Source organism: Cyprinodon variegatus, unplaced genomic scaffold (genome assembly GCF_000732505.1).
Source record: "Cyprinodon variegatus isolate N-32 unplaced genomic scaffold, C_variegatus-1.0 Scaffold185, whole genome shotgun sequence".
NCBI lineage: Eukaryota > Metazoa > Chordata > Actinopteri > Cyprinodontiformes > Cyprinodontidae > Cyprinodon > Cyprinodon variegatus.
Window position 1 is genome coordinate 808,329 of NW_015150638.1, and position 12,257 is coordinate 820,585.

Sequence of the window (12,257 nt, forward strand, 5' to 3'; positions counted from 1 at the left end):
CCCTGGCAGCAGTGTGGGGTTAAGGGTCTTAGTCAGAAACCCAGAGGGGCAGCTATGGGAGTGGGGCTTGAACTCAGAACCTCTAAGCCACTTCTCCCCTAAACATTTCACATTTGGCCAATAATTTAATTTTCTTTGGTTGTCTAGGTATTTCAGCCCACTAATTTGTATTTTTTGCTATTGTGGGGTTTACATATGAGGCACAGATGCTAATTTTGTTTACTAACTCCTTAAAATGGATAAGTTAAACAAACTTTAATAAGGTACATTGGAAAAATGATCCCTGTCTGCACTAAAATGTTTGACTCCTCTGGAAACGTAACCATGTTTATGGTCCATGTGTGTTTTCCCGGCAGGGACACTGAGAAGGGTGGTATGGGATGTAACATTTTGTAAAACTTACTCAAGAATGATATAGCATCAAAGCTTCTAGATGTATTTCATCCATCCATCCATCCATCCATCCATCCATCCATCCATCCATCCATCCATCCATCCATCCATCCATCCATCCATCCATCCATGTTTTTTTTAAACATAATTATTTAATTTTATATTTTAATTTTTTTATATAAATTTTTAATTTCTTTCAACAGATATCAAAATGAAAGTAGATCAAACAGCTGTAAATGAGGTGGAGATCGAGCAAGACAATTAAAATCAGTCAAATTCTGACAAACTGAAGAACAAAAACATCAAAATTTAAATCTGCTTCACAAGAGAAGCAAAGATGTAGCACTTTTATATACCAAAACACTGAGGTGAGGAAGTACAACCGAATTACATAATTTGTATTTAAATCTGTTAGTTTCCTGTTTGAATCCATTTGAAGACTTTATTAATCCTTGTTAGAGCCCTTCAGGGTCTGGCCCCTGATTATCTGAAGGAATCTGTGCCAACAGGAGCACTCATGTCCACCATCCACATTCTCTTTCTAATACCATAAAAAAAAGACAAAATAGGTGACTTGGCCTACGCAAGCACTCCCTGATATGATTTACACCCACTAAGAAGAAGCGATATTCATCAGTGAGCTTAAAAAACATTATGAAAATCCAACTTTACTTTTTCGATTTTAACTTTGGTCCATTTACTGTGGGTTTAAATGTGATTGATAAATACACAACAGTAGCAAATAAGGGTCCAGGGCATAAAGGGACATTTTACTTCATACCCAGGATGTTTTTATTAGGGAAATAGTTTCATTTTTAGTCAAATATGAAAGATGTTCTGAAATGCTGAATATTACTCACCAAGTATTGCTCTGTTTCAACATTAGGTAGCATTACAAACAGCTTAATTATTTTAGACACTGGTGGTATTTTTGTGTTTAATTACATTAGATAGACTTGTATGTATTCAGGGAAAATACACAATAAAAACATTTTTAAAAAGATAAAATATGCATAGCACCGTGTTATAAATTTTTTAACCGTTAACAGTTAACAGTTGTAGGGAAGTGGCTATTTCAACCGTTGCATTTCCGAATTCTCCCTAGCGGTGCACAACTTTAGATGAGTGAATAAAGTGAATGTGATTGGTCGTCTATCAAGAGGGCGGGATGTTGTGGCGGAAGATTTGATTGAGGCCGATTTGTTGGAATAATCTTGCTAACCAGTTAGCCACTTAGTGCTAATAGGTTCCCAATGGGAAATCATATTGGGACCAAGTAGCACTAAATTGGTGACTTAGAAACGACTGTCAAGGGACGCTATGGACAGCGGAAACATGAGCGAGGAGGAGAGTTTTGTGTCGGAGGTCGTGGATGAGTCTCTTCCGTCATACATTTTTTATTTAGAGGAGGAAAGTGGGGACAAGGCTGTTGTGGAAGAGGACGCCAAGGCGGCAGAAGCTTGGTTTGGTGTAGAAGGCTTACAGCCGTATATGTTTGAGCCCATTCCTCACAACGCTGCCAGTTCTGTTAGCTCTACGCCTGCCAAAGACACAGACGTCCATCCCCGTGAACACTGGGACGTAACTCAATGGTAAAGTAAATGATTCTTATTTCTTATTTCAACCGTTGCGTATATTAGCTGCGACATATGTATCAAGGTGCTATGACTGAAAAAAATTGATTGACAGATGACGTTTGATATATGATTGGCCGAATTTAGGTGTACAAGCTGACGTATAACTAACTGGCCTGCATAAAATAGCGACAGATAGACAGAATGATTTGACATTTAAATATGATTTCCCTTTTTTGCATGGAACTATGCAAAAAAGGCAAGCTGTGAACTAGTTAGTGAGAAAGACTCAAAGTATTTAAAGGATATGAAATAGATACAGATTTTGCTGTAGTCAATGAACGAGGTTACTGAATAATCTGGCGGTGTGCATCAGATGGTGAGAACTATGTTTGAGCTGGTACAGTAACTATCCCATTTTAAATAAAGCTTATTATTATTATGATTATTATACTTAGCATTCTAAAGCATGTGATAAATTCATCATAACATGCTTTGAATGTTCAGTTCACTGTCATACCTTGATGATTATGTGCTTTTTTCTTTTCCTCTTCCTTTAAAGGTCTTACTGTGGAGCTGGGCTGTAAAATCTGCCAGCATCACAGTCCAAAGACGATCCAACATGTGTGTGCTGATGTAAAAGTGCTGCTTTAGCAATAAACATTTAACTCATCAATTAACCTAAATTCCTAATGTGAAAAAAGACACAAAAAACCAAGTTCATCCTGGTCAAAGAGGCACACAGAGTCCCTGAGAGGCAAATAAACAAGAAGCTGCAATGCCTCGCTGTAAAAATAGACTAGCCAGTATCATTCTGCTGTACCTACTGAATAAGGCAACGTGACATAAAATCAAATATTAACCAAAAGCTCCTGGAAAACTGAGCAGTGGATGGATTTGAGAATATTTTAAGAAACTGGTGGAATTATGCAATTAAATAATGAATGCAAATAAGCTAACTGTATCTATAATTTAATTATCTTAATTATCTAATGCAAGAATTTTGGACCACTGGATGATTTTATAAGGGCAATATTACTCTTCTGGAAAAATATGCTGCCCTGGGTTCAACCCTGAGGGGATGTATGATACATTATGCTTACAGGGAACAACATGCATACATGTACCAAGCGGAGGAACCATAAATTCTACATGTGTGACAGCAAAATTGTGAAATACTTTTGGTCTCTCTTCCTTATTTGAACCATATGAGGTCCATTATAAATAAAGGAAGCAGTGACTTAAAGAGAGATTTGTCTTTGCTGCACAAAGGTGTTGAAGTTATTTTATGGCAAACACTTAAAGCCAAGCTTAAGAAGCATCCTGTTAATCCCTGCTTGGTTTGTAAAGCAGCAGAAAATGATGGGGAAACAGTGTGACCTTGCATTGAGTCTCCAGAACAAACTTACAAGTGACAATGAAGTTCTGGGAGCTAATATAACTATTATGTTGCTAGATTTCTTGCAAAACCAAACATCTAAATGGTATGCAGAGAGAGGTATTAGTTTGTATTTGCAGCAAATTGCAGAGCAGTTTTGCTTAAAAGCCATTAATCAGAGAAAGGTGGCAGGCACGGTAAACCGAGTGAAAATAGCATTAATCAATCTCTTTTCTTTTTATTATCACAAATATAGTAATACTGGCAACACATAGTAAAGCTTTGGACAAACTGAAGTGCATGGGATTTAACCATGTTTGAGAAGCCTGTGCCAAACTGGACAGAAATTAAAGCTGAATGAAATGTGTCAGTAAAGTTTGACAATAATAATCCCTAACACTAGAAATCTAACGTTAACATTCAAGCATGTAGTTTTTTTTTTGTTTTTTTTTTTTAAAAAGGTTGCAGATCGGCAACTTTGTTAGCATTGATATCTTGCAGCAATTCAAATCCTGCTAGAGGTGTTTTTGTCATTTCCTGTTGTCCCTATTCACATACTGTTAGTGGATGGATGTGTTTAAGAGATATCAACAAGAAGGGTTACACTTGGTATCAAGCTAGATTCACTTTAGCTACACAAAAATACCCAACTGAAGAGTGTCTGGTGACTAAGGAATCCGTGTCTACAAATATAAAATAATATCAAACCCTGAGCTTTTAAAATGCTAGACCTCAACTCTTTCTCCGTCTAACCCAACCATCAACAAAACATTTTTATCCAGTTTGTTCTCACATGTGATTGGCTGGTTCACTAATTGTTTTGATTGAGATGGGTTCAAAGGCATAGATACAAATCATTTTGGACTCTGATACACAACTGATCAAGTGTGGAAAAACCTATTTCTAAAGGGGGAACTTTCTTCTCCTATAAGTGCAGCAGGTAGCTGTGCTCTAATGGTCTTTGTCGGTGACCCCTGACTGCAAAAAATTGACATGTCACCTGCAAGCTGAAGAAATTGATTTAGTTTATCATCATCCACAGACTGCAGACATCTCACTAATCAAGAGACGATACAGGCGGTATGGCCAAAGGTTTTGGCTCTGGTCCAACAGGAATCATGGAGCCACAAAGCTGAAAGTCAACGTTTCAACATCAACTTAAAAGTCCTGAGGGCTAAACTGATTACACAGTTTGACAAAATAAAGCTGTGCACTAGTGCAGTAAGTAGAGGAGATTCTGTGTCACTAATGAGGTTTAAAAAAAGCTCTCAACATTATTATCAAGTTTATAATCATAAGTTTTTTTCTACTGAAGTGAAGAAAATACAACAGCATAGTAAATGGGAAGCATCAGGTTGCAAAAAATACAGACAGCTGGAACTCAAAATATAAAACCAGGTCAAAAGAGGTATTTTTATACAGCTAATAATGATCTGAGAACTAACAGGGTAAATTAGTTCTTCTATAAGTTCATGTAGGGAAGCACTTCAACATCCCACAGTTAAAGTTGCTCAGTAGAGAGGGGGCTAAAGTTCCTCCAAACTGATGCGCAGCAAAAATCAATAGTTTATGCTTAGTTATAGTTACTGCTGCACAAGTGGCAAAAATGTGCTTTTGACAAAGTGATTTTATTCGCCTGGGTTTTCTTTCCTTGTTTTAAGTGGAAGAAATCTCATGGTGACTTATGGTACTGTAACTCCTTTAAAATGCTTTTTCTGCCTTTTGTGACCTTAGATGCTTAACATCACACAAATTTCAGTGTTAGGAAAAAGTTAACCTTGGTAATGCATTAAGCATTTTCCAAGAAATGATTTTGGTTTCTAATGGAAAAAGATACAAACCATCTTTGCCCTATGAAAGAAAGTACGTAGTTATTTAATGATCCAAATCAGAAACCTATTATGCACTGATTAAAAGAGATTCAAGGAAAAATTAGAATAAAATCGAATGGCATTCATTAACTGGTAAGGGCAACTAGGCAATTTCTAAGGTTTTGGGACTCCAGGTGAAAACTAGTGAGAGCCAATATCCATAGATTTAACAATCAACCTTCCCAGGAGTGGCTGGTCTACAAAGCTTAGAGCATTAAGTAGTCATCCAAAACAACCAGGAACAGCACCCCAAGCAATGCAGCCCAAACCAGTTTTTACCTTTTTACATAAAACCAGAGTGGTTAGATAGCTTTTTTCTTTAACAAACTAAGGTTTGTTTTATGACATGAAAATGTTAGTCTAGGTGAAATACTTTTTTCTCTGCACTGTGGATCAGAAGAATACAAAAAAAAAACCTCCAACTTCCACTCAAACTTTTAGAAACCCCCGTCTTTAGTAAACATGTTGTTAAACAAAACATGTTATTTTGGTTGGATACAACTATTACCGATACAATAAAAACACATTTGCTATACAAATCAACACATACCCTTATTTGGAGTATAAATATGAGAAGAAGCATCGCTGTTTAAAAGCCAGCCACCAAAAACAATGGCGACAAAGTCAAATCACCTGGAGTTAATTTGGTAGTGCATCAACCTCAGAGAGATAACGCCTACGATAAAAATTTTTATCCTTTGAGATTCAGGCAATAGGTGGAGAGATAGAGGGCAATAAGGTTTTAAATTAGCTCACTGCTATATATACGTATGTAGTGGGTTGAGAAATGGAGTAGTCGATATTTAAAAGGAGTTCACTATAAATAACAAAAATTGAGTCTTATATATAGTCCGCCAGTGAAGAGTTTTACATACACTGATCTCCAGAATGAAAATCCTAACTTCTCCTAAGTGTGATCTCTTCATTTAAACAACTTTTTTTGCAGGATGTTTTATGCAAAACAGCAGATAAACCTGGACTTTTTTAATGCGATTAACACATTTTTTCATAATAACTTTCACCGGGAGAGTTATGTTTTTATTTAAGTTTGTCTGTCTGTCTGTCTGTCTGTCTACAGGATACCCTGAAAGTTATGAACAGATTTTAATCAAATTTCTACCAAGGGTGCACCTCAGTCCAAGGAACAATACATTTAATGTTAATGTTGGTGATGATCCACATCATTATCAGGATGCAGGAATTCTTTAAAGGATTCTTTAACATTATTTGGCAGAACAAGCATTCCCCCCACCCCAACCAGAAAGTGGCAGCAGCCTCGTTCAAAGTCCCGATTTGCTGATCAAAGAAGAAAGCAAGTGCAGGGTGAATGAAGGAGATGAGAGCAGAACAAAGACCAGAGGCTGCAGACACCCACTGTACACTATAAAACCAGTATCAAGGTCCAGTGACATGATTAACATCCTTACAAATGACCATTCTTCTCCTATTATCATTAACTAGAAATACCTGATTCCAACTGATATTACTATCTAAATCCGTTCTTTGCATTTAATACAATCAAATCCCCACAGAGAAGCTTAAAATAGATTATTGATCACATCAAAACTAATCAAGAATGCGGGAAAAAAGTATTTGCTGTTTACACCACAAAACACAGCGTCTTGCTTTAATGAGCTTCATTATGAATCACATAAACCTTTATTTAAATACATTTTAGTTGTGTCTTTTGTTTAGAAATACCTGTAATGCTGTCTTTGTATAATCCCTGAAGGCACTGCAGGTGAAGAAAGGATTCAGAAGTCCTATAGTGTCATTCTAAGGGTTAGTGAAGAGCACTTGGAACTATGGCTGCAACCAGATCAGCTTCACACCTACAAGAAAATTAAAGCAAATAAGGACAATTATCATCTCCAGAATGACCGATGTCAATATTTTTTTTTTATCTGTTTGGGAATACTTTTAAATCTGAGAATGTGAAGTGAAACTTTTTTTTAACACCTTTTATATATATACATATATATATATATATATATAGTTTTGCATTTATTTTTGTTTTGCATATATTTAGTCCTAAAATCGTTTTTTTAAAGTCAGCTGATGACCAAAACTCATCAGGTGCTAAAGATAAGCAAAAACAGAAGAGAATTGATAATGTTTTTTATTATAACACCGTATCAAATAAACAACTAGTAAAGCAAAGTTTTGCAGGGTTGTGTGGCTTTAGTTGTGATAATGTTTCTGGGAGATAATTATAAAAAGTTTAATCAGTCCTGGAGAGAAAAAGCCATCAATGACGAGTTCAATTAGTTTGTCTAACATTAAATCTTAGATTGGATAAACCACACGGAAAAACTGCTCCTTATTTTCTTTTCTTGCTCAGACAAGTATTTTCCAAGTTCCACAGGTGTATTAAAGGCAAGGACAAAAAAATAAAACAAATCAAACACCATTGCATCTTAAAAAAGGGGGTGTGACACAGGCAAAGCGAAGTTGTACTGTAAACACATCAGAGCCCTCCTTTGACCCTAACAATCCAACTCACCAGGTTCAGCGGGTTTTCATGTTTTCCAAGAACTATTGTCTTGTTAATTCACAATGTATATAACCTCAGTGTGCAGAATATTTACATGCAAAGAAAACAAAGACTGAGAAGAAAAAAAACATTGATCACACAGTTATCTTTTTGAGAATAACTTTCTTACAAAAGGCTCAGAATTGCAACGACTTCAAGCGATTGACTACAAACCCAACAGCATAACCTGATCATAAAAAAAGCTGCATTCCTTCAATAGGTGTCTCTGAACACTAATTAAAGCTGAAGCAGGAGCAAGTGTCTTGACAGAAAAACCAGTTCAAAAAAGTGGGTCAAACAGGATCCTTCCAAAACAGCTGCACACATTAACGCTGCAAGAAAGATCTGGTATAAAGCACTATGTCACAGTGGAGAAAATATTATTAGAGTGATCAGTTGTAAAAAGAATATTAATTTTATAAAGACTCCATGGAAAATAGCTTTCATCATCCCCAGCTGTGGCATTACGTCTCCAACAAATTTCTCCATCTTTATCTGAAGCAGGTTACTTACAAAGTGAGTCATGAGCTGAGATGAAGCAGTCTGATTGAACTCCTCAGGTAGACTACTTTTTATCCAAAAAAAAAAAAAGGCCCATCCAGTCCAGAAACAACACTCATTTACTCATAGTGAGAGTATCAGGATGTGGGCATGTTCCAACCCGAGCAGCAACCTACTTTTGAGCAGATTATGCATTCATGGTTTAACTGTTGCTTGTTCTTACTTCTTTTAACTTAATGATTTATTCTCCCTAAAGAAATAATTACAACAAGTTTCTTGATCTAACTATTTTCTCTGTTTTTTGTTTTGTTTGTTTTTTTGCTGCTCTATTAATCAGAACCGAGGATCCAACTTTGGTAACTAGTTTGGAATTGAAAATCTGGAGAGAAAAAACACTATGGATTAGATTTTGGAGAAAAGATGGTGTTAACTGTAAGCTGCAGGCTTAGTTTCTTAGGAGCAAACACAGAACTGCATTATTATTGGCTGGAGGGAGAGAGAGAGAGAGAGAGAGAGAACAGGGTGGTCTTACCGTGCGTATCTGCGGGTCGGTTATCTTTCCTTGGCAGGCCTCTTACATTGCGCCCCTCACTCACTTCTACAATCAAATAGAAAAAAAATAAAGTGCACAAAGAACCACTTTCATTATACAATAAAAATCTCACTCTGCAATAAGAGATCAAATGTTGCACTGATTGCAACGTGCGTGAAAAGTTTTCAACACATTGAAAACTTTTGGAGAATCAAAGATGAGCGTTTGGAGCCGCATGTGTCACCGTAAAAAAAAAACACATCATCTCCCCATGAGAAGCAGCAGCACATACCTGTAGTTTCCCTCCCCTGTCGTCGCCGACTCACTTAACTTCCAACCAATTTTCCCCCCTCACTAAGATTGATCTGCCTGGCTGCGTGACGGGGATTTCTCGCGTGTCTGAAAGGCGATGCGCGCTCCCGGTGCGGGACTGTGGCACAAACTAATGCGGGACGCTGTGCTGTGCTCCGAAGAGGATGCCCCTGCCATAACTTTCTCTTCCTTTACGCGCAGGAGCAGCAACTCCTCATCTCTGAGCGCAGCCTCAGCATCGCTGGCTTTGCAGAGGAGCAGCCACGTGATGGGGTGGTCGCAGTGAGCCCCCCTGTTTAAGGGCTGAAAGGGTGGAGGCAACTCTGCTTGTCAAAACATCCAAGTCACCCCATATTTCACTCAGGTGCGGCGCCTTAAAATGCGCCCTGCCCGTCTGGCGTCTTTCAACACGCCTTGGAAACGATCTCACATTTTATCACTTAGAACAAAAACTGAAAAAATGTATGACATTTTACAAATGTACAAATGTACTAATAGCTACACCCCTATAATTAGACACTCCTAAATAAAATCCAGTAGAACTGCTTGCAGTTAATTCCTATGCTCCACTTATCTGGAACAAACTTCCAGAAAACTGTAAAAGTGCGGAAAGCCCGAGTTCCTTTAAATCAGGACTAAAAACACATTTGTTTAGGATTGCCTTCAACTGTTCTAGTTAAAAAGTTCAACTGAAACATCATTTGTTCATTTTTTTCTTCTTTTTTATTTTCTTTATTCCAACTGCTTTTAAAGTTCTTTCTTGTTTCTGCATCTTTTTTATTATTTATTTTTTCTTCTACTTGCTCTGATTGTGTTTTATTTTCCTATATTTTAATAATGTAAAGCACTTTGCATTGTCTTTGTACTGAATTGTGCTGGACAAATACATTTGCCTTGCCTTGCCCTGTAGAAATGGCCAATTTGAAGGAGAGAAAAAAGCCAACACAGTATTTTTATCTCATAATGCACCCAGCAGTTTGGTAAAAGCCTCAACCATGCCATACATCATACAGGTCAGGGATAAAGTTTAGGACTGAAGATATCAGTCATTTTATTAACTAATTAATGTCATAACTAGTTTTTTTCACTTAGCATTTAGTCTAAAAACAGATACTCTCAGTAGATCAAATATATCCAACATTATTGTGCATCATAAATGTGCTGTAAATGGTAAAAATAAATAAATGCTCAGAAATGTAAGGTCTGTACGGAGCATATGCACAGACAAAAAAAAGGCCTCTGATCTAAACTGTAAGAAATATCCTTTTTTTTGTACAGTGTTGGTTTAAACACAACATTCCTAGAGTGGAATATGTTGGTTCCAGCCCTATAACTGTGGGAAAGCTTTGCTCCTACTGGGTGAGGCTTGAAGAAGAATTGAGACTTAGGTGGTGGTTTACCTTCAAGGCATCAAAATATATTCAAGTTAGGAATTTACCAGTGGAAAAAAAAGAAGAAAAGACTGATTGAGCTGTTTGACAAACGAAAATGTGTCAATGTGCAAAACTGGTAGAGCGCTATTTGAAGAGGATTGATCCAAAACAGGTCCTTTTTTTAATCAGAATTGCAAATGCTCACTTTTTTTTTTTGCCAGTTTCATTTGTAAATCATATTCCATTTTTCATTCTATCATGTTGTGTTTCCCTTTTTTTTTAAACCCCCCAAAAAACACTCTTGCATGTTGTTCTGATGTCATAAAATGTGAATACCTTGTGCAAAAAAAAACAACAACAAAAAACACTGCAGGTTGCAAAATATCTGTATGGACAGTTCATTCATTCTTTTCATTCTGCTGTTTGCTCATTTTGCAGTGAGCAATTTAAACAATGTTTTAAGGGCAACAAGTTCATGATTACCATCTTTCAAACTGGTTTTGCATCTAAGGGGTGAGTGCACTTTTGCTGCCAAGGAAAAATGAATCGGTTAGCCATATAACTATCAAAAGAGAAAATAATGAACACTTAGCACGCAGGATGGCAGCTCAGGGTAAAGTTAAAGTTTATTTAGGGTTGTTATACAATGCTTCAGATTAAAGAAAAATCTTGTCAAACAAAAGACAAAAGCAGGCGGGCTACAGAAGGCTGCATATGACAAACAAGCTGCTCTGCAATATGCAACTGGTACAAAAGCACTGACAACCTGCAAAGATGTCTAGGACTAAATATACACATAAAAAAAACATTGCAGAAGTAAAAGTTTCCTGTTTCTCAGATTTGTTTGGATTGCCTATATTTAGTCTCTGTTCATGTGTTTGTTTTATTACAATATAAATGCTGAAGAGTCGTGGAGTCTTCAGGAGGCGATCTTGTGGACTGCTATGGTTATGCTCCCGTGGCTTCTCACCAAGATGTTCCTAGAAAACCATAAAACAGAGAAATGGCACATTAAAACACATGCTGATTAGGACTGCTCATCACTGGAAGGAAAATGCAATTTGCATTAATATTAGTGAATGTCACAACTAGAATCATTCAAAAGTGTTAATGTCTGCCTGCTCTTTGGTCATAGAGAATATGGACCCAGATAACAAGTAATCAGCCCAGGGAAACAATTTAAATTATTACTGGAATGAAGAAATATCTATGCATCTTTTGGATCTACTTTAGCATATGTAGTTACTTTAACACCACTGGTTCATGTTATCAGAATAGGACATGAAACAGTTTTTTTAAACTTTTTAACTAAACATGCTTAGGCAGATGCAAAAGAAGCATGAAGTTCTTTTTTTTTCTTCAGTGCAAAATTTGTTATGTTGGCATAAAACCACCACAGACCCATACATGATATATATATGACTTAAAGTCTTAATCCCATTTCAACCTTCATGTTTGGTTAGACGAGTTTCACCTCGTGGATTACGAGCATAAAGGGCCTAAATGCATGGGGCTTAGATTATTAGCCAACACTTATTCCAGTCCAGATGCATCACCATATGCATATTGTATACAGGGATGAGGTGAAAATAATGAATTTGCTGTATACTGAGCAGCACTAATGCTGATTTGGTGAACAGATAGATATACTTTACTCAGCTCACTCACTTCCCCATATTCAACATGATACATAAATATATTATTTAATAAGTAGACGTAGCCTGTATTTATTTATCTAAAACATGATTCAAATGTTAAATAGGCCACACAATGTTAAATGCAAAATTAAA

The 12,257-nt window shown here is 36.7% G+C and overlaps 2 protein-coding genes across 3 annotated transcripts in view; both read right to left on the reverse strand.

Moving 5' to 3' along the window:
• slc16a4 (solute carrier family 16 member 4) overlaps positions 1 to 9,416 on the reverse strand; it is a 28,776-nt gene extending 19,360 nt beyond the window's left edge. Inside the window, exons 1-3 of one of the 2 annotated variants that reach the window (XM_015379032.1) lie at positions 9,075 to 9,416; positions 8,783 to 8,848; positions 6,918 to 7,048 (exon numbers count right to left, since the gene is read on the reverse strand). The gene's annotated coding sequence lies outside the window, so the exon portion shown is untranslated. Of the gene's footprint in view, positions 1 to 6,917; positions 7,049 to 8,262; positions 8,382 to 8,782; positions 8,849 to 9,074 lie in introns of those variants that run through there. The other variant, XM_015379033.1, reaches the window with a different exon arrangement.
• A 1,941-nt stretch (positions 9,417 to 11,357) lies between these two features.
• lamtor5 (late endosomal/lysosomal adaptor, MAPK and MTOR activator 5) overlaps positions 11,358 to 12,257 on the reverse strand; it is a 5,798-nt gene continuing 4,898 nt past the window's right edge. The window contains exon 4 of the mRNA XM_015379069.1: positions 11,358 to 11,447. Coding sequence (XP_015234555.1) covers positions 11,387 to 11,447 — 61 coding nt within the window. The 3' untranslated portion in view covers positions 11,358 to 11,386. The remainder of the gene's footprint in view (positions 11,448 to 12,257) is intronic.